The sequence below is a fragment of the Tubulanus polymorphus genome, chromosome 6 (genome assembly GCF_964204645.1).
Source record: "Tubulanus polymorphus chromosome 6, tnTubPoly1.2, whole genome shotgun sequence".
In the NCBI taxonomy this organism is placed as follows: domain Eukaryota; kingdom Metazoa; phylum Nemertea; class Palaeonemertea; order Tubulaniformes; family Tubulanidae; genus Tubulanus; species Tubulanus polymorphus.
Genome location: NC_134030.1, coordinates 3,212,819 through 3,236,410, shown reverse-complemented (window position 1 = coordinate 3,236,410; position 23,592 = coordinate 3,212,819). Strand labels below are relative to the sequence as shown.

Below are 23,592 nucleotides of genomic sequence, written 5' to 3'. Positions count from 1 at the left end.
GCTCGGCGACCTTGAGACCTGTATCAGTTCTCTGAGTCACAAATTCTTAACCGAAATTCGGCGCGGCTAGTCGACCGTGTAGACTGGTTACCGGGCGCAGAGTTGGACAGGCAACCAGTCTACTACTGGAGTGACGTGTGAATGCGGAAGTCAATCCACGTCGGATTCTAGTTGATAGCAAAATACACCGGTTTTATACTAATTACTGCTTCACTAATTAGTTTTAATCGTTAAAATGCTGACTAAATTTGAGACAAAGTCAGCGCGAGTGAAAGGTAAAACAACATTAACATTCAGTCATTATTTACTTGTTTGTTGATGGGTGGATTAAGCACAAAAAATTGTACAATAAGTCTTAGCCGTACGGGCGTACGGCTAAGTGTTAACTTGACTAGGTTCTTGGTGAAGTCGTAAATGAGCCAATCAATGAACACTTTGCCGTACACAGCTAAATGTCCACTACATCGTATACAGCTCCGGCTCCGTCCCCCTTGGCTTGCACATCCAATCCACCCCTCTCCCTCCTCTTCTGGCAGCTCTGTTTCTCTGCTCATCTTCGTTCCATTATTTTTCCATCCTTTCCCCTTTCTTTCCTCCCTCTTCCGCTGATGGAGAGGGATAAGTCCTTGCCACTTTTCACTTGATTTGAAGTTAAAGTGTTTGCTGTCATTTAATTTTTCTCATTGATATTTTATAAATATTTTACAGGTTTAGCGTTTCATCCTAAACGACCTTGGGTACTCGCTAGTTTACACAATGGTGTTATTCAACTGTGGGACTATCGTATGTGTACGCTGATTGATAAGTTTGATGAACACGATGGTGAGTGCTTCAATCTACTATTGAAACAATGTCAATGGGGTATCCGCAGTGCTACTGTGGCAATCGAGGATTCCACTTGTGGCAGGCGAGGATCCTCCCATCCTCGCTTGCCAGGGGTCCGGTATCACTCCCGAACTCGCTTCCACCAGCCCCCTGGCCTCACGAAGCGTGATTTCATTACTGGCGCTGTTGCGCGTGACGTCATACGTGCGAAATACTTCCTTGTTCGGTAAAACGTTTGCTGATTGGTCAATTTAAAGGGAAAACCAACAGAAGTCTACTGACGGTTTGTTACAAGCGCTGTGATTGGTACGACCGGATTCTGGTCGGCCAGTAACGAGACCAACGACTCGTGAGGTCAAGGGGTTCGGGGAACAGCTTTAGCGTAGTGGGTTCGAATCCCTTGACGGGTGAAGATGGGATCCTCCAGGTCACCATTAAGTACATTTGAACATTTGGATTTTAGTCCATAAGTCACTTAACTAGTCTTTTGATAGATTGTTAGATTGACTATAGAACACAGATGGTTTTACGCCGGTCTTAAATATAAGCCATGACTGTAAAAACAGCTGTGCCTGACTCAGTTTAAGGTTAATGTTCAATATGATATGATATTTCTTGTAGGTCCGGTTCGCGGTGTTTGTTTTCACAATCAACAACCATTATTTACATCAGGAGGCGACGACTACAAAGTCAAGGTAAATATCCAAAAACCAACTGAACTTATGTCAGAAAATGGGGGGGGGGGTTGTTTATAAAATACATGACACGTATCCATGGATGTAGGGGGTTGAATATTGGCCATTTGTTTCTATTATGGCCAATATTTTACCCTTTTACTTTAAGTATGGAAATTGGTAAAAATTTGGTTGTAAAAGTCTGTATGTTATTTATGAATACTTGCCTTTGAAAAAAAAACGAAGCATAACAAGAAAATAAGATTAAAACCTGCTGTGATGTACAAATAGAAGAAATTAAAATTGAATTTTTGCATTTCTTTACTCTGGAGGGAGACAGACAGGCAGGGGATGGAGGAGGGGAGGAGAATGTCATGCTTTTTGATTTTGGATTATAAATAATTCTTGATAAATAGATTTAAAAACAATAGTCATAATCAATGGAAACATTGGGAATCGAGTTCTGATGATGGATATGAGACAAAACCAAGCGTCGTAAATTTAGATCTGTGCTAAATTTAGACGTAAATGTTCACGTGTTGAATACTGTGTAGGTAGTTTGTTTTTTATTAATGGACGGTTGTATCTGCTGTCACTGCCTCTGCCGTTGGTGCGTTAGTAATTTCCTGATTGATCTATTTCTAGGTATGGAATTATAAACAGCGTCGGTGTTTGTTCACTTTGCTAGGACATCTCGATTATATCAGAACAACATTTTTCCATCATGTAAGTATCATCATCGTTCGTGATTTCAGCCGGGAGGTGATTGAAGAAGTGTAGCAAAAATCTCTCACAAGAAAAACAAATCCGAAATTCCTATAAAAGATTATTAATTTTTGACTTATGACGATCCTAAATCAGTCATTCATCTTCAGGAATACTAATGTTACCTATCTGTATTATAATAACTTGTTGATTTGAAAGTCGTTTTTAATTTTTACAGGAATATCCGTGGATATTAAGTGCCTCCGATGATCAAACAATACGTATTTGGAACTGGCAATCGCGTAGCTGTGTCTGGTATGTATTCAATCATATATTCCATATTCCGAATTGAAATACCAGCGGACGTTAAATCCGAAATTTCATATTCAAGTGAAATTCTTTATTTCACATCGTCCAAATCTAAACATACTGGTTGTATGCATTTTGAAGTAGTATTTGGCCTTTCAAATTCTTATATTCACATTCAAATTGAAAATTGTTTTTGAAATCTGAGAAATTTTAATCAGTTATTTTTTTGTGATGAAAAGCCAATATTGTAAGGATGTGAGAAAATGTGAAAATTGAGTTAACCAATCTGATCGCTGTACAGTGTGTATACCTACAATATAAAACGTACAGTTCGAATAATGATAAAATTTTGAAGTTGTTTAATGAATATTTTAACCCTCTGCTCCCCGATGATGTCTGATGATACAGTGTTCTAGCCGGACACAGCCACTATGTTATGTGCGCACAGTTTCATCCTACTGAAGACCTGGTTGCGTCGTGTTCACTCGACCAAACGGTTCGCGTTTGGGATATCTCTGGTAAGAAAGACGGAGAGCGATCTGTTAGTCCTCCGCGCACTACAGGCTTCTTTTGATAGTTCCGTTTCATAAATCTACATCGCGACATTTCGTAAACCTATCCGATGAAATATCTTAATGTCGGCTGCACTTTTTGGATCATTAGGAACGAATACTAGGATTAAGCATCAAATTGTGCGCGATATTTCGTAATGAAATTGTTTGTTGTTAGGTGAATGAAATGGAGCTATCGCTTTATTAACCAGCTGTAAAACAGTCACACAGAGAAGGAGATAGGAAGCATCAAAATCAACGATTCATCCGTATATTTACATACCGGTCGAAAAAGATTGGGTTTTATTCGAAAATTCAATTAAACTCAAAACTGACGCTGTATTTTGACCGCGATCTCCAGGGCATTTGCACAGTACCAAAGATCTATATTTTTAATGTCAATTTCTCCCTTCTTTTAAGCGGTATCACACACTGTGGAACATGTTAGTCGTAATTATTAGTAAATACATGTATTGATTTTATCAAAAATCTGTTCGATGAAAGAACGACCCCGATCACTTGTGTAATTATACGTTGATTCTATTGATTCTGCTGCTACTTTTTCTCCAGGGTTTTACAGTTTTTAACATTTTTAACATTATCGTATTGAGTATTTTTGACTAATTGTTGTTTCAGTGTTATGACAGGCCATAGTCATTACGTGATGTGCGCCCAGTTTCATCCAACGGAAGACCTGCTTGTATCGTCATCTTTAGATCAGACCGTACGAATCTGGGATATTTCCGGTATGACGACTAACAACTACCATTTTACTGCATGGTACCTGGGTCTTCCTCCTCTCCTTGAAAATAAAAAATAACTCGTCAATATTGAGAAACAGTATACTGGGGCATGTTGCGTGGTTTTTTGTGTTGTATTAATAATGAAGTTGAAATATCGAAGGCAAAATGAACTCGGTGTTTTGATTTTTTCGGTATTTCGATAGTTAATCTTTTCTCGCGGTTTTGGCTTATTTGTTATTTATTCTTGGAACGATGGCTGTGAAAACTAATTTACTATTTTCCATCCTTCGTGTTGGTTCCGATCATTTCATATATCACAGCCATGTTTCAACATGTTGTTCATTCTATTGCTCTAATTTTCTAATTATATCAATGTGTAAGTATTTATGTATTTACCGCTATATGTTTATGTATTGTATTGCATTGCAGATGTATTTGACTAATCAGCATGTGTATCATTACTGTATTTGTAATTAACCATTGCGTACTATATCATCCAGGGCCCAGTTTTATGATAGACTGATATTAGCTTCAACACCCGGTCGTCACCTCAGATTATTCGCCCTTACTGCCATCTACTGATAATCACGTGTTTCATGATGTCCATTCCATTCACTAACTTTCACCTATGTTGTCGTCGGTGCTGATTAAGAACTCTCCATTCTCCTTCTTTATTCAGTGAAGATGTTAAACTTTCATCCCCCATCCCTCTCCCATATTCTTAGATAATCAAATCCATGTCAAATTTCAGAATTTAATCATTAAAAATTGTGTTTATAGGTCTACGCAAGAAGAATGTATCTCCCGGCCCCGGCGGGTTGGAAGAACATCTGAAAACACCCGGACAGACGGATCTGTTCGGTACATCAGACGCGATTGTGAAACATGTTCTGGAAGGTCACGATCGCGGCGTTAACTGGGCCTGTTTTCATCCGACTTTGCCGCTGATCGTTTCCGGTGCAGACGATCGACAAATTAAACTATGGAGAATGAACGGTAAGAACTGAGGCCTTATTTCCTAGAAAACCTGATTGAAAAGAAACTGAAATTGATCTGACAGACTTCTTAGTACGACTTATATTAGAGAGTAGTTTCTAGTCTCTTTAAGACCACTCGCAAAGATATCAAAATCGCAATAATTGCTAGTTCTATGTTGATTCATCTACTATTCCAGATGTCAAATTACTATAATTTTTGGTGAAAATTACAATTATAGAGATCAGGTAGTCTGGTCTGGTTGATCTGATCCGATTGAAAGGTGGTTTACTGGCATGTGCTTTTTCTGCATGACGATGCCGTATTAGTTGTCAATGAGTGATAACTCTTAACTCATGTGTGGAACGGTTTCCTGATTATCTTTTGTTGTCTTCAGCACCGCAAATAGATTATAGCCAGCAAACGATGACGTCATAAGCATAACCTTTTCTTTATATTGATGATGATGATTTCAGATTCTAAAGCGTGGGAAGTTGATACGTGTAGAGGACATTATAACAATGTTTCCAGTGTTATCTTTCACCCGAGACAAGAACTTATCATCAGTAACTCGGAGGATAAGAGCATCAGAGTTTGGGATATGTCAAAGAGGTAAGCGACAATTACATCACTCAGTTATACAATAGTGGCTTAAGTTCATGAGTTATCCCAAATCCCTAAGACTCGTCTTAGATTGTCAGATTGACTATAGAACTAAGATGGTCTTAGACTACGTCATAAATCTTAAGCCCAACACACAGGGCACAGGGAAACAGAAACATTGAATCGAAGGTGTTAGATCTGTGAATCCATGTGTCCTAAAACCATGTTTCTCGTTTATCCAAGGTAAATCCTTGGAAACGTGTTTCTTTCTCCTGTTTCCGAGTCTCCCTGTTCTGTGTGAGTTCTGCTTAAGCCATCGTTCGTTGTGCAACTTATTCCTAGATCCAGTTCCACAGTTATGAGTTAAAGAGTCCAAGAGTTGAAATCAGTTCATCTTCGATATGTATTTGAACTCTCAAGTCATATTTAACTCAGAACTGTGGAACTTGGTCCCGGGGTGAAACAGTTATTCTATAATGATGTTTCTGTGTTGTGAATTTTAGAACTGGAGTTCAAATATTTATATATGTTTGTTGTGTATTTTAGAACTGGAGTTCAAACGTTCCGTCGTGAACACGATCGATTCTGGATCCTCGCCGCTCATCCTCATTTGAACCTGTTCGCCGCCGGTCACGACGGAGGAATGATTATATTTAAACTCGAGAGAGAGCGACCTGCGTTTGCCGTTCATCAGAATATTCTCTACTACATCAAGGATAAATATCTGCGTAAACTCGACTTCACGACGTCTAAAGATACAACGGTCATGCAGCTCAGAGGGTAAGCTGAAATTTATAACACGACTTGGTTCCACAGTTTGACTTGTTCGACTTCATGGCCTGTTCTAGGTTGGTGATCATTGAGCATTTTCAGTAATGTTGATATATTTGATTATTTCAGAGGTAATAGAAGTCCTGTATTCAGTATGTCTTACAACCCGGCGGAGAATGCAGTTCTACTCTGCACGGTAAGCTTTCTATCAACCTCTACATCGAAAAAAATACTTGGTTGAAAAATGTTTTTATTTGCGAATGTTTTACAGAGGGCGAGTAACGTAGAGAACAGCACGTATGATTTATACGCAATTCCTAAAGATTCCGACTCTTCGAATCCCGATGGTACGTATGCGTAATTAACTCAAGGTGACTTTCACTGAAATGCAAGAAATGATTTGAATAAAGTATATAACGCTGATGTTTGAATGTATTTTAGCTCCTGATGGTAAACGTTCGTCAGGATTAACGGCTATATGGGTGGCTCGTAACAGATTCGCAGTCCTCGACCGAACTAAAACTGTAAGTTATTCATGGTGATCACCTTCGAAATAGTTGAAATGTTCGCTATTGGTTTCCATAGATGAGTAAATCTGTTTTGGAATTACAGTAAACCCTATCTAACTCAAACAAACTGGTCGTACCACTTAAAAATTGGTCTGAGTTAAAGATAGGAAAAATAAGATACTAAGAAATAAAAAAAAAAGATAATTTTGGTTTTATCCATCCGAGTAGATCTAAAGTTCATGTTGGGTCATTTCCTTTTGGCAGGGATTCGAAGCTGATTGGCACATTTTGACATTTCCCTGGAGGGACTCATTTAAACTTTGCTACCTGTTTGTAGTTAAATTGCTCGATAAATTTCATCATTATTATTAATATTATTATTATAATTCGCAGATCGTTATCAAGAATTTGAAGAATGAAATCACGAAGAAAGTTCAGGCGCCGAACTGTGAGGATATATTCTACGCCGGGACCGGGTGTCTGCTGTTGAAAGATAGTGACGGAATCACAATGTTTGACGTTCAGCAGAAACGTTCTCTCGCCAGCGTTAAAGTGACTAAAGTGAAATATGTTGTTTGGTCCGCGGACAGTCAACATGTCGCCCTTCTCAGTAAACACGGTATGTATATTGTATTAGATTGAAACAATGCTTTGAGTTTATTTGGTATTATGTGTAATGGACAGTTAAGCCATTACTCACTCTCTCATCAATCCAGGGTTTATGGGCCTGAATCTTGGTAACAGCAGAGTTATCAGTCGAAGCTTCTTCTATGGCGCCTTGCACAGGGGGCCACTAACCTAGAAAACATGAGAAACTTGAAAAAATCAGGGACAGATTTTGCAAAAAACCTGGAAAAAGGGAATTTGTACCAAAATCTTAAGCAAAATTCCTCAGATTTTCTCAATGGGTTTTGTGTAATTACATCGAAAAAGGGTTAAGGGGATTTGTAAATTGGCGGAAAGTGGCCACCCTGTTGCACCCCCTAATCAAAGAAAAGAAACTTCAAACCTGCTAATGATGCCCTGAGTGGATCTCAGTAGGTTGAGATAGAAAACAACTGATATCTGATGATGATAATCTGTAACAACTCTAATTGTATTTCAGGAATCACGATTTGTAATCGAAAACTGGAGAATTTATGTACGATTCATGAGAATATTCGAGTCAAAAGTGGAGCGTGGGATGAAAGTGGCGTGTTCGTTTATACAACCAGTAATCATATTAAATACGCACTCATTAACGGGTAAGTGACATCAATACTGCATCGCTGTGGAACTGGATCCGGGTCAACTGTGGAACTGGATTCAGGGTCACTGTGGAACTGGATTTACAGTCAACTGTCGGACTGGGTCCAGGGTCAACTGTGGAACTGGATCTGGGGTCAACTGTGGAACTTGATCCAAGGTCAACTGTGGAACTGGATCCAGGGTCACTGTGGAACTGGATCTGGGGTCAACTGTGGAACTGGATCCAGGGTCACTGTGGAACTGGATCCAGGGTCAACTGTGGAACTTGATCCAAGGTCAACTGTGGAACTTGGTTCAGAGTCAACCGGATCTGGGTTCACAGTTAACTGTGGCAATGGATCTAGGGTCAACTGTGGAACTGGGTTCATAGTCAACTGTGGAACTGGATCCAGGGTCAACTGTGGAACTGGGTTCATAGTCAACTGGAACTGCATTCATAGTCAACTGTGGAACTGGATCCAGAATCAACTGTGGAACTGGATTCAGAGTCAACTGTGGAACTGGATTTAGAGTCAACAGTTGAACTTGGTTCAGAGTCAACTGTAGAACTGGGTCTAGGGTCAACTGTGGAACTGGGTCTAGGGTCAACTGTGGAACTGGGTCCAGGGTCAACTGTGGAACTGGGTCCAGGGTCAACTGCGGAACTGGGTCCAGAGTCAACTGTTGAACTTGGTTCTGAGTCAACTGTGGAACTGGTTCGTGAATCAGCTAGATATGTTTATGTAATCTACCGGTAATTGTAATATTTGTGTACGTGTATTTTGTTTTTCAGTGATCATGGTATAATCCGTACCCTAGATCTGCCTATATACATCACGCGTGTGAAGGGTAACAGCGTTTATTGTTTAGATCGTGAGTGTCGACCTCGCGTACTCGGTATCGACCCGACCGAATTCAAATTCAAACTAGCGCTCGTCAGCCGACGTTACGACGAGGTTCTGCACATGGTTCGTAACGCTAAACTGGTCGGTCAGTCGATCATCGCTTACCTGCAGAAGAAAGGTTACCCGGAGGTGGCGCTTCATTTCGTCAAGGATGAAAAAACGAGATTCGGTCTGGCTCTCGAATGCGGTAATATAGAGGTGAGAATTACTCCTAGATATTTCATCACATTTAGATTCAAACTAGCTGCTTGAATTGTGGGAAAGTCCTTTTTCTGTCACTAAATTGTATATATGATGCGAGGAATGATATACCAGGGTGGCCATTGATGGATCAATCCACCAGGGTCGTAGTACGCTCATGTCGAAAAGGGTTCCTGATTAGATAATCATGGACTTGACTGCTTACGATTCGACGATCTGATTGAATCTTAGTCGACCTGAGTTACGCTTAATAGTGGCCTGCCGTTAGTTTAAACCCGGTTTCTGATGAAACTATATTATTTTTCAGATTGCCCTCGAAGCGGCTCGCGCTCTCGATGATAAAAACTGTTGGGAGAAACTGGGAGAAATAGCTCTGTTACAGGGCAACCATCAGGTCGTCGAAATGGCGTATCAGAGAACGAAGAACTTCGATAAACTCGCTTTCATTTATTTGATCACTGGAAATCTGGAAAAACTGCGAAAAATGATGAAAATAGGTGACGATTGATTTTCCTTCGAAATCGCAATCGTGAATTTATCTAAATTCTCGTTTAATTTTCTTCTCGTTCGAAATTGTAGCTGAAATTCGCAAAGACACGAGCGGACATTTTCAAACAGCTCTGTACCTCGGAGATATCCCCGAACGCGTGAAGATCCTGAAAAGTTGCGGACAGAGTAAGTTTTGTTTGGTCGTTTAATCGTCAGGGGCCAGTTGCACAGTCATGACTTAAGTCCAAAAGTGGTCTTAAATCTTAAGCCTGGTCTTAAGTTGTTAGATTGGCTATAGAACTAAATTGGTCTTAGACTGGTCTTAAGTCTAAGCCATGACTATGCAACTGGCCCCAGGACTTTAGCTTCTTTGGTGTTTTATCTCAACATTGATTCTTGACTATGCAATTATAAAAGCGATAGCCTACACTTGTATCGAAACACGTCCTTGAATGAAATTGGTTATGGGTACTATGAACCCTTGCGTTAATAATTGTCATTATATTTGTAGAGTCTTTAGCGTACCTGACTGCCGCCACTCACGGGTTACAGGACGAAGCCGAACAACTGCGCGAAACGTTCGACGAAGAAAAAGAACGCATTCCCGAAATTTACCCGAACGCTAAACTATTGCAACCACCGCCACCTATCATGCAGCAAGAGAGTAACTGGCCTCTTCTTACAGTTACTAAAGACATATTCTCCGGAGCTATGGCTGCTAAAGGTATCGATAGGCTATCATAATTTAGTAATTTAAATAGTATTTTAATTCAGGGAATTTTCTTATTGTTTTCTTTAAAAAGTCATTGAAAAGTTGGGGGAATTTTGTAAAAAAAAAAAGGTCGGGGAAATTTGTCGATCGTGCAGATAATCAGTTTCTCTCTATGTTTTGTGTATTTGACTGCGTTAATTGATTTGATCTTTAGCAAATCAAGTCGAGGAAAATATTTCCGATGTTTGGGAATAGTCGGGGACAAAATCAAATATAGGTGGCCAATATCATCAGTAATGCGTTAGAACTTAAATAAACCCTACTCTATCTGTGCAGGTGTTGCTGCTGCTACAGCGTTTGCCACTGATATGGGCGAGGAAGCTGAAGGTTGGGGAGAAGATGCTGAGTTGATTCTGGATGAGGATGGTTTCGGAGGAGCGGCAGACGGAGCCGGATTTGATGATGAAGAGTTGGTCGGTAAAGATGAGGGAGGCGGCTGGGATGTCGGTGATGATGATCTGGAGTTACCCGCCGATTTGGTAAGCCGATATTCGCCTCTCATTTCACATGACTTCAGAGTACTTACAGGTTTTGAGAAATGGGAATCTTTTTCCAGGCCCTTGAAAAGCTATAAAATCAGAAAATGGTCTAGAAATAGAATTATCCTTTTTTTAAATTTTAGGCCTAAATGTTTTACTACGCATTTGATAACAAACTTTATGAAAATACTTTGTCGATGGTATTGATAATTGGCATTTATTTACGTTTAATGGGCCTACATTGCCTGCTCTAGGTTAGCAATGTGTAACTTAGGGGAATTGAAAAATTTATAATCGTGTATTATAATCGTATAATCTTGTATTGTGTTGTGCTCATTGCAGGATGTTGGTCCAATGGGTGATGATGGAGATGCAGGCTACTTTGTGCCTCCGACGAAAGGAACCAGTCAAACTCAAGTCTGGTGCAATAATTCACAACTTCCCGTCGATCATGTTTTAGCGGGTTCATTCGAAACGGCTATGAGGGTGAGTGAATACAGTTTGGGACCAATGACAGAATCTCATGATTCGGTTTATGAGAAATCCAGATCAGACCTGACTACGACTGTTATTTGAGAGTAGTTTCTACTCTTTAAGAGCTCAACTATTTCAAAAATTATCCAAATACTCTAAAAATCTGAATGATTTCCAGTTCATTTTAAATCAAATTACTATTTTTCATGTCAAATTACTCCCAATTATGGTAAAAACTACTCCATGATTCGGATTATGAGAAATCCAGATCAGACCTGACTGCAACTGCTATTTGAGAGTAGTTTCTACTCTTTAAGAGCTCAATTATTTCCAAGATTATGGAAATATTCAAAAAATCTGAATGATTTCTAGTTCATTTTCATGTCAAATTACTCCAGATTATGGTAAAAACTACTCCAAAATGGAAATATCAGGTAGTCAGGTCTGCTGGATTAAACATCATAATGTTACATAAATTTATAGGTTGACCGTAAACAATAACTGGGTTAGATGGAAATGCTGATTAATCTGATTCGAATTAAGCTGGTTTGACTGTACGTATAAACTCTAATGATATATTTGTTGTAATGTATATATATATATATATATATTTCCAGTTATTACACGATCAAGTTGGTGTAGTAGAGTTTGCTGAATATAAACAGCTGTTTTTACAAGCTTACAGTAGATCACGTACTGCGTACATCGGAACTCCATCCCTGCCACCACTGTTCGGTTATATACACAGAAACTGGTACGTGTCACTCGTGTAGACTCATCGAAATCGAAATCATTTCACGCCGTCGAATTGGAAAACTTATTCGAAAAAGGAACAATTCTAGGGCTGGGGTTAGTGGCTCAAAAGTTGGTTACTAGAGTTAACTAGTGGATAGCTGATAAAAGTTCATTGTTAGTAAATATGGTATTTATCTGCCAGCTATAACCAACTTTTGAGCAACTAGCCACTGGTTTATAGATCGAATATGTTGGATGTGCATTTGGGACCTTTTGCATCCATGCGGAATACCCTACCTCGACCCTTTGGTGATATATACTCTCCCAGCATTCAAAGAGCAGCTCAAGGCATTTCTGTTCAAGTCTTCACCTGTTTTGGCAGAGCACCTTTGATAATAGTTTTACAAATTTATAGATAGATAGATAGTTTATTTGTCACCATGAATATGTACAAAATTAATAATAACAAATTTAATTACAAACTATAAGGTATACAGTTGACAGGAGCCTGAGCAGAGCCATAAAGGCTGTATATCCAAGAGGATGTTCAGATACCCTAACAAAACACAACACAAACATGAGAACATTTAAGAAAAAAAAAAATAGAAGTCAGCCAGTCCAAATGAAAATATAGAAGAGATTTATAATTGTATTGTATTGTATGATTATTTGTAGGAAAGACGCCGGTGCTAAAGGAGGTGTTCCTGCTGTCGGTTTAAAACTGAACACACTCGTACAACGATTACAAGTCGCCTATCAGATGACGACATCCGGAAAATTCAACGACGCGATCGATAAATTCCGTTCTATTCTGCTCAGCGTTCCGTTATTAGTCGTGGACAATAAACAAGAAATATCCGAGGTAAACACAAGACCTGGTTTAGACTTCCATCTCTGAGCGTGCGAGTTGTTGACTCGCGCTAGGTTAATCAGCGGGGATTCTGTGCCGTGGTAGACACAGGGTGGCGCCACTTACCTGAAATCAGGGAAAAGTCAGGGAAATATCTTTTCTTTAAAAAAGTCAGGGAATTTTGTAAAAAAAAAGTCAGGGAAATATGTTGTGATTGCTAGATCGCGCATAAAATCAAACAGTTTCCGTTATGTCTTACGTTTGACTGTGTTAATTGATTGAATTCTTAGCAGATCAAGTGAGGAACGACAATGTTCATGTCAGGGAATAGTCAGTGAAAGAGCAAGTCTAATGAAGTGTCCACTCGAGTTAATCACGTGCGATTTTATGTGTTTTACCGGTAAAATATTGTCATTTCAGGCGCAGCAATTGATCGAGATTTGTCGTGAATACATCGTCGGTCTAACGATGGAAGGCAAACGTAAAGAGATGCCAAAATCAACGTTAGAGGAACAGAAGAGAGTGTGTGAGGTACGTTCTAACTGATAAGGCTAAACAAAAATGATAACTTGTTTCTCCGCAGCGGCCGGGTCATTTTTGTAAAATATGATAAAATTTGTAAACAGTTCATTTCTATAGCGGCCGGGTCTGTTATGGTAAAATTGATCACGATTTTTAAAAAAGTAATGTATAGGGTAGATAGGCGGCCGGCCGGGTCAACATTTAAGCTCAGCAGAGCGGAGAAACAAGGTATCAATTTTTTTTAGCCTAACTGCTCATAGCTGAATGTGCTGACGGATAAATGGGAGAGACTGATAGTACAGGGGTCCTACAACTCCTTGATTCCTTGAAAATTCCTTCTGAAGGAACAATATTTTTCAAGGTCCTTGAATATCCTCGAATTCGAGCAGAGTGCCCAAAAGTCCTTGAAAAGTCCTTGAATTTTGAGAAGTTGGCAATTTTTTGGCTCTAGGCCGAGTATTTATGCACAGATTCCACCGAATTAAATGGTTTACTGAGAAAAAACAGTCCTGATTTTAGTAGGAGTTGACAGTAATTGATATATGAAAGTGATGCAAACACTCCGTGAAATTTGAAATTTTATCCTTGAAATGTCCTTGAATTCTGACTGATTTGTAGGAACCCTGTAGTAATCTTAGTATTTCAGAGTTAATCAGCAAAACCCACAGTTGACGAAATAACAGTTTATTCTGACAGTTTCATTTTCATTTCTCTGATGATGAAGTTCAGTCAAACTTCAAAACTATCAGAATAAACTATTACATGTATATCATCAACTGTGGGTTTTGCTCAGTGCCCGTAAACCTGAATTGATATTCATCAGCCTGTACCAAAAACTGACACACTATTCGATAAACTATAAAGATACTCATTGATTTCTGCATTGAATGATTCGCTGTTTTTCAGATGGCCGCGTATTTCACTCATTGTAAACTGCAACCGGTTCATATGATTCTCACTTTGAGAACGGCTCTGAATCTATTCTTCAAACTCAAAAACTACAAGACGGCCGCTTCGTTCGCGCGTCGGTTACTCGAGCTCGGACCGCGGCCGGAGGTCGCGCAACAAACGCGAAAAATACTGCAAGCCTGCGAGAAAAACCCGACTGACGCCCACGATTTAAAATACGACGAACATAATCCATTCGATATCTGTGCTGCCACCTATATTCCGATATACAGGTAAACAATTCTATATTCACTTACCCATATAAAGACTGTTTCTCATATTCACGTAGTGATTACTTCTATAATTTATATTGGGACTTGATTCTTCATTCTACTCGAAGTATCTTATTTATCAGTACACCACTCATTATTCAATCAGTTATGAATGAAGACCATCATTTCTGGCTATGATTGAATATTCAATGAGCTCAGCATTCTGGGGTTCGTGCGTAAAATAAACTCTAATTCGTCTTGCAATGTGTTTTTTTTTTCAGAGGTAAACCCGTTGTGAAATGTCCGTTGAGTAGTGCGTGTTACTCACCCGCGTTTAAAGGTGAACTTTGCCGCGTTACGAAATGTACGGAGATCGGATTAGACAGTATCGGGTTACGAATCAGTCCCGTACAGTTCCGATAATACTGTTCACCGGTGTTCAAACTGTTCGCTCGTGTTCAAACTGTTCACCGGTGTTCAAACTGTTCGCTCGTGTTCAAACTGTTCGCTGGTGTTCAAACTGATCGCTCGTGTTCAAACTGTTCACTCGTGTTCAAACTGTTCACTCGTGTTCAAACTGTTCACTCGTGTTCAAAATGTTGACTCGTGTCCAAACTGTTCACTCGTGTTTAAACTCACTGTTTATTGATTCAGCTGGAATATTGAAAAATATCTGTGAAGAAAACTTCACTGGACGTTCAGTTTGTGAAATATTATCCGATAGAGTGAAAACATGAATAGACTATACTATGTATATACTACTATACGCCTCACTTGTTCTGACTATTGATGTCTGTAAGGTGTTAGTTATACTAATGACTTCTTGTGCTGATGCGAGTTCATTATTAGCTGTTAATTGTATCTGCCATTACAAATAATGCGTTGAAGTGATGATACACTGTGTAATTTGGTATAAGATGAGTTTTTCATTTCTCTTGGATTAATGTGAATGAATCTGAAATGTTGATGGGAATTGGAGAAGTTTGTCATTCTTTGTTTTTCGCTCGATGTATTTAATTTATAATATACTATTATATTGTATGATAATAAAATAGAAAAAATGCAATCTATACAAATCAATCTGTTTTATTCGTTGTTCTTGAATGCAGAAAGAGAGAGAGGATCAAATGATGAAAAATCCCACGAGAAGTACACGTACCAGAATAGACAAAATATTAGTTACTGACGTCGAGCTTTCGATCAAGTTCATTACAGTCGTATGTACAGAGGTGTCATTGTTTGGGCAAACTTTTCGGAAATATACAACAGAACAACGCGATCCTATCGTTCAATATAAACAGCCACCCTTTCCTAAATCGGAGCTCTGCAGAAAATTTATGGAATTAAATCTTCCATGTTTCTGCCTACCTCTACGCCTCCTCTTAGATCAGAAGTCGTCTGGAATGTTCTGGAAAATTCTGTAATGCATCTTGACTTAACTGAATATTTCTGGTGTGTTGTTTATCTGAACGAGTAATCTGAAGACTTTTCTAAAGCATATTTTAATCATATGGACCCGGTTCCACAGTCGTGAGTTAGAGTTAACTCTGAGTTAAAGTTAGTTCATTTCCAATTAGTTAACTCAGAGTTAAGTCTTAACTCATAACTGTGGAACTGGACCCAGTGTATTGTATTGTTTTACGTAGACACTGACTGATGGCTTACAGATACTGACCAGGACCGTCTGGGTTCCCTTCCCGCATAAAAATGAAATACTAATAGTTCGATTTGCAAATATGATGTAGTTTTATAAATTTTTACCAAATGTTTGTTGAAATTGAACTGTTTTCAGTGATGAAAATAAACATTGTAGGCTATATATTTTCTTCATTTAGATGTTGTTTTATTGTTTTTTGACTTTTAGAGAAAGGTATTCGTCACTCTTGCTGGGCTGTTCTAGATTTGGAGAATTAATTTTGTAAAATGTAACTAATGGGTAATGACTGGGTTCGAACCCGGGACACCCCTGTACATCCTCTTTTCAGCATCAGGACCACTCAGTGTCAGTAATTACTGGGTTTAAACCCGGAACACCCCTATACATCCTCTATTCTGCATCAGGATCATTCTGAATCAGTCAGTCATTACCGGTACTGTGTTCGAACCCAGGACACCCCTCTTGTATTCAGCATCATAAATAATAACAAAATAATAATAATCTTATTTATACATGTATACCGCCACTGCGTTTCAAGGCGGTTTACAATATTGAATACCTTAAGATAAGATAATAATATTGTTTTAATAAAACATTAGTTATCATAATACTGAGTAAAAAGAAATGTTTTAAGATTGGTTTTAAAATAATTAATATCATCAAATACATCAAGTACATCAAATATGATTCTGATTGAATGAGATATTTTTGCATTTTATCGATGTATTATGCCAACTTTGGTTTTATAGGGTTCATGATCATAATTTTGATCATGCAATTTCGCGGCAATGAATAACAAAAGGTATATACCGAGGTGGCGCTAGCGGGCGGAGAACAATTATCTAATGGTATTTGGCAACTAGCAATTGGCAACTAGCAACTAGCAACTGGCATGTCCCTCCAGGTCTTCCATATAATTCACTATGCGCGATGACCTATCACTGCCTGCTCATCTACCCTCGATCTATCCATAGAACTATAAACGTTATAGTTCTATGATCTATCGGCCACAAAAAACGCCTAAAAACAGGCGGCGCTAAATTCGGAGAGGAGTTGTTGAGGAGAATCAAGTAATTTATCTCCAGTGGTCTTTATTAAAGTTCTACGATATTGTTCAGCTGGCTACTGGCGCGTGTTCTACTCGTCGGCCCTATTATTAGCTCTCGCTCAATGTAAACCCATTCAACAATAGAGTCAAAGAGACACAATTGCGGTATATTCACACGCCCTATTGAATACGTCACCGGTTGACCACAGTATGTATTAAGCATAGGAAACCATTCATTCATTCACCTCCGCTCTCTCACACTGTGCAGACATGCTTCCGTGGATTCTCCTGGCGATCATGATCCTGGCGATCTTCGCTGCGCTCCTGTTCCTGCTTCCTGAGGAACGACGTCTTTATGTTTTATGTGTTACTGTTCGTCTCCGTACTGTCCTGTACTGTTCTGTGTTAATTAATCCGTTCTATTTTTCAGCGATTAACTCGTTCTATTTTTCAGCAATTAATCCGTTCTATATTTCAGGGCCGATTTCTCTCTCGATTTTTAATATCTTATGGAACAAAACTAATATCCGAAAGCGTCGGCTCTCCTTCGCCGGTAAGAGTCGGCCAGGAAATGATGTCCCTACGTGCCCTCACACAGGGAATGCAAACTAGGACGACAATGCCTCACATCATTATCTGCCTACAGTGTGTACTGAGTGACGTCAATGACTGTCGAATCTATCAGATTACTAGGGGTAAAAGATTGAGTGGTGTGATACTGGTCACCCTTCCGGCAGGACTGTAGTTGTGTTCCGGCAACTAGTTAACACTAGTTCTGGCCATTGGTCGCTTTGGTTTTCCGGCAGAACTTCTCTTCTGAGTTGTTCCGTCCGGCAACTAGTTAACTCTAGTTCTGGCTATTGTTGACCTTTGGTTTTCCGGGCACTTCTATTTGTTCTCGATCGGCAACTAGTTAACTCTAGTTTGACTCAGTTAGCGCTACTCTCTTTTGTCTTTAGTAACTGGCAGATTTGTCAGTTATTGATACCGCCCGGCACATCCTGTAGGTAGGTGATGAATGTGAGGTGTTGGCGCCCTGGTTTGCGTTCCCCGCGCGAAGGCACGTAGGGACGAGTGTTTCCTGGCTGACTCGTCAGCTGTCGTTCTCGGCACGTGACCGGCGAAGGAGAGCTGAAAAGCTTTCGGACATTAGTTTTGTTCCATACCAGGTTTTTATCTCCGTTCCCTCTTTTCTCTCATTTCAGGTTACCCATAAGAAGGCGATGACGAAGAAGCCAGGAAGACGATGAAGAAGAGATTCCAGAGATTCAACCGCCGCTGGGATCTGACGACAGCCCGTGAAGACGCCACATAAAGCTAAGTTGATTTATTATTCTTGGGTTATCATCCGTGGCCTGACGGATAGCTGCTAGGGAAATTGGGGGTGCCAGTGAAGTTCGGCATCTCCATCCAATATCTAACAGCAAATGACGTCATTGGTTCCAAAATTTCCAATTGTGTACTTCGATTTTTCCAACAAATTCTGTAAATTTGATCACCGATCACACAACTATAGCTGTACTTCGATTTCGAAATTCAAAATCAAACCGTTTCACTCTCAGCAGGTGTAATGGGTTTGTAGTTAGTAACTGTCTACACCAAACACTGGAGTGTTTAAGATCTCCTAAGGCCTCCCCCTGAGTCCTCTCTCCTTTAACCCCCCAATAATCATCATACTTCTGTCGTCTCTGATTTTTCTATTTCCAGGTCTGCTCAAACTCCGTCAACCCGACGTCGAGGCACCGCCGAATTTCCAATTAAGAAGATTCTGTAAGCTCGATCGCCGATCACACAACTATATCTGTACTTCGATTTCCGATTTAAAAACTTAGACAAAATTCTCTTTTACCTTGTAAACTTTCGGACTACATGAAAAAAAGACCAAAGAATTGTATAAATTAGACAAAATTATTCAACCTTGTAATTTTTCGGACTAATTTACATGAAGAAGACCAAATATTGTAAAATTATCTTCAACCTTGTGATATAGTTATTGGCAAAATCTCGACGGGGCCGATTCAAATAAAACTTAAACAACCAACCAACTTAGGAGATCCACGCCTATAATGGAACCCAGCAATCGTAAAAGGTAACTTGATATACATGAAATTATTACGATTAATTCTGGATGAAATATTTGTATTTACAGGATATCTTTGTTTTCTCATTTCAGCTACCGTCAATCCTATATGAAACTGCCGCGCTTTAGATCAACAACTCGTTTAAAATCTGCCGATTGGAGAACAGCGCACAGGAAAGGCCAATTTGAATCCAATTCAACAACCGACCAACTTACGAGATACCGATAATGAACCCAGCAATCATAGAAGGTAACTTGATATACATGAAATTATCTCATATAATCTTATATAGGGCGTGTTCAAATATCGGTACTTTACATATTTATTTTTATCTATTGTTCTGTTACCTTGGGCCTCCCAGGGGCGGAAGAAATTTTCAGTATGTGATTAAGGGTCCCAGTATCCTCGGGCACAGGTCAAGTCGGTCCCGAGATTCCGCATGTTCTCTATGGGCACGGGTGATCACACCACATAATAGGCCACTTTAAAATGCTCCTACTCAATTCACTTGCAATGAATAATAAGTTGGAAAGTTCTACGTTTAAAAATCCCCGTGGTTTCCACGGGCTTTCTACTAGTTTGAATTAATTCTGAATGAAATATTTGTATTTACAGGATATCTTTGTTCTCTCATTACAGCTTAATCCTATCTATATGAAACTGCCACGTTTGAGATCAACAACTTGTTTAAAATCTGCCGATAAGAAAACAGTGCAAATAAGAGGCATTTAATTATCAAAATCTACGCACCGGTCCACATTACTGATCTGATATATATCCGGCATCTTAACCTACCGTCAGATTCAGCTGCCACTGAGACTGAAATGATCTGACGACAGCCCCCAAAAACACCATAGCATTGCATTCACCAACCAATGACAAAGAGACGATCTGAGCCGATACTGAACATAGCAATCGTTAAAGGTAACTTGATTTACATTGAAATTATTATGATCAATGCTATATAAAGAATTGTGTGAATATTCTCTATTAATCATTTTAGCTAAATCACATCTAAAAGGAAATGTTCAGCCTAAGATTAACTAGTCAAAATCTACTGATCAGAACCGCCAACACAACTTGAATTGAACTCATCAATTCTAGCCGTTAATGAACTCAGCAATCTTGAAAGGTAGGTTGATTTACATGGAAATTATTACGGTCAATGCTATATAAAGAGTTGTGTGAATACAGGATATTTTCTTTTTTTACTCGTTTCAGCTAAAAAATCACATCTATAAAAAAAATCTCAGCCTGAGATTAACTAGTCAAAAATGTATGATTAGAATAGCGAACAGACGATTCCAACTTGAATTGAAATCATCAACTACCTCAACAAATTTAACTCATGAACCAACTTAGACAATCCTAGCCGATACTAAACTCAGCATTGAAAGGTAGGCTGATTGACATCGAAAGTATTATGATTAATAAAGAATTGTGTGATTACCGGATATTTGTTTTTCACTCGTTTCAGCCAAAAAATCACATCTATAAGATAAAAGCTCACACTAAGATCAACTAACTAACTAGAATCTATCGATTAGAACAGTCAACAGAACGAGTCCAACTCAAATTGAACTCATACACCAACTGAGAACTCCTAGCCGATACTAAACCCAGTTATCTTAAAAGGTAAGTTGATTTACATGGAAATTTATTATAATTAATGCTATATGAAGATTTGTGTATTTTGCAAGATATTGTATGATAATTGGATATCTTCTTTTACTCATTTTAGCCATAAAATCACATCTATAAGAAATAGCTCATACTAAGATCAACTAACCATCAAGAATTGAATGATTAAAGCAGCCAACAGAAGATTCCGACTTGAATTGAACTACATAGGCCTAGTAGTCCAGATGAGAAATTCAGCCAGCAGTGGTTTATCGCCCAATGATGGATTTCTTCTACAGTAGGTGGAGCACAGACAATGCGTGTCTTATAAACACTTATTCAGGAGCAGTAGAGACAATGCGTAAACACTTATTCAGGAGCAGCACAGACAATGCGTGTCTTATAAACACTTTCTCAGGAGCAGCATAGACAATGCGTATCTTATAAACACTTATTCAGGAGCAGCAACGTCAGTAGAATATGTAAAGTATTGATTTATTTTGAGCATTACCTTTTTACAAACCAGTCTGATGTGTAACATGTGTTCCAAAATGCGTCTTAAAATTCACTGTCTATTTGAAGAGGCGGAAATAAAGAAATAGTTTTAATGTTGATTAATGAAAATTGAAGTTAGTTAATTAGGACTCTGGGCCTGAGAAGGAACTATTCATATATTGATTAGGCAAAATGTTTTCGGTTTGTAAACAGATGAGTCATGTCCTTTGTAATATGACAGAAAGTTCCTTCTGGGAGTCTCATAAAATCTACGCTCCATTAATTCATAGTGTTGATAGCTTTTAGCGTCTCGACTCGTAGGTCAGTTGAAATACACCTAAACTGAGATATAGAATCAATGGGATAGTTCAGATAATCTTCATACTTAGTTAAACATAGCTTTTCATGATTTGTAATAATGAAATAGTCCATTGGTCTTTATTCGATTAATCTTAGAAATAGTGATTCATTTTATATTTCCTGAGAGTGAAAATAATTTAATGATTTGCATAGCCTTAATGTTCAAAAGGGAGAGCGTAGTCAGTTAAACAGTTGAACCTTTTAAACGCAATAATGGAAGTTGGTACGTAATTACTTTGGCTACCTAAACTCACCCAGCAAGTTAATGGGTTTTGAATAAAGATGTTTTGAATATGATTCCTTGGCCAAAAAGTGAAGGGCCTGGCCTTCAGTACAAACTGGCTACGCCCCCTGAATATCATCACGTATAGTTAAGGAAACTATATAATATTAGGCAGTGTTCTGTGTACAAATAATAAGTTTATATACCAAAGTGTTGATTTATTTTTTGATGCCATAATTTTAAGGCCCGTTAAAGCGATTTGACTAATGAGTAGAATATCTCGATTTTCATAGAGTTTAGAATTGTGCTTCCATGTAGGTGATCCTAGCTAGGTATGTCGTAGTACATTGTATCCACAGAGGTATAAGAGGTAATACTAGGAATAATGTGATATAAAGGAATAAATAATAATGGCCAGCAATAGTTTTGATCGTTTTAATTTTGTTTATAGCTGTTTTAACTTCTTTCATCGTCATTCATATCATTATGTTGAGTGGCTTTCATACTAATGATCTCTTAACTTCAAATCGGGGTGTTCAATAGATTATTTAGGTGCAGCAGTGAATTTGTAGCACTTTTAAAAGTGAGGCCATAATAAAAAAATTCCTGATGATGTAAATAGTAATAAATAGTACAATATACATAGAACATAATTAGAAAGATAAATGAAAACTACATAACAAAATAATTAATATAAAAAAAACAAATAAAATTACAAGTAATAAGAAAATAAACCAAAACCAACAAACAATTAAACAAATTAATGTAGACCTTCATCATCAGGAATTTTTTCTAATTAACTTAATCTAATTATTAAAGGTTCTTCTTTCATAGAACAACCTTCTCCGTGTTTCCCAACCTCTTGAGATCGTTTCTGTTGTTGTTTTAAGCGTTCTATCGGCTCAGTAATAGAAAAAACAAATAACCATAAACCTTAACTAAATCAAACACACAAATATCTGTTTCGATAGAATGCTTCAAATAACTGATTAAAGATCACGTGTCCTTTTACCTATAGCACACCCTACCACTGCTGTAACTGTTAATTGTTTTAGGGATAATATCTGGGAAATACAATTTACTCTTTTTTAGAAAGAATGTTAAACAGCTATAAACGTGATTAGTTATCGATGGTAAAATTATTGTCATGTTTTCCCTGAAATAACGTTGTATTACATGAGTGAACTGATAATGTTTGAAAATCTTTAGTTAAAACAAGGTGCAGCGAAAACTCTAGTTTTCTAGTAAAAATGATGTTAACGAAAATGAAATTTAGAACGTTAAGTTAATTCTAAGCTTTCTAGGATGACTTTGTAGGATTTGTCTCTAGTTTTAATGCTTTTATGTTGAACTGTTTTTAAAATACAGTTCACTTGTTAACTAGGAACTTACATGATAATTCCTCGAGTACATACCTGTAGCGAGGTAAACTTTTGTCATGAAATAAAATGAAAGAATAAAATGACACATACGTGTTCATTATTCTTCTTTAAACTCTTCAATTGTTAAGTAAAGTTTATAGCAACTATCGAACTGAGGTGCTATCAAATAAAGAGGAGCAGTTCTTTTTATAAATGGGGATTTATGAACAATGTTCATATTAGTAAATTGTCCTGTTTGGGTTGTCGG

General features: G+C 38.3%; 1 protein-coding gene and 1 long non-coding RNA gene across 2 annotated transcripts; both read left to right on the top strand.

Annotated features, from left to right (window-relative positions):
- Positions 1–153: 153 nt before the first annotated feature.
- Positions 154–15,544, top strand: LOC141906694 (coatomer subunit alpha-like). The gene is made up of 25 exons (XM_074795981.1): positions 154–275; positions 709–822; positions 1,447–1,520; positions 2,145–2,225; positions 2,443–2,519; positions 2,922–3,031; positions 4,588–4,803; positions 5,259–5,394; positions 5,932–6,165; positions 6,286–6,352; positions 6,428–6,503; positions 6,598–6,680; positions 7,059–7,284; positions 7,771–7,909; positions 8,686–8,995; positions 9,306–9,495; positions 9,578–9,673; positions 9,999–10,211; positions 10,536–10,738; positions 11,081–11,224; positions 11,830–11,966; positions 12,623–12,809; positions 13,218–13,328; positions 14,226–14,500; positions 14,761–15,544. Exons 1-25 carry the CDS (start codon positions 236–238, stop codon positions 14,900–14,902), a joined length of 3,681 nt encoding a protein of 1,226 aa, XP_074652082.1. The 5' UTR covers positions 154–235; the 3' UTR covers positions 14,903–15,544.
- Positions 15,545–18,395: 2,851 nt separating this feature from the next.
- LOC141906971 (uncharacterized) lies at positions 18,396–22,770 on the top strand. The gene is made up of 7 exons (XR_012619440.1): positions 18,396–19,273; positions 19,358–19,514; positions 19,905–20,189; positions 20,269–20,397; positions 20,487–20,662; positions 20,743–20,900; positions 21,007–22,770. It is a non-coding gene; the product is annotated as an uncharacterized LOC141906971 (long non-coding RNA).
- Positions 22,771–23,592: the final 822 nt, after the last annotated feature.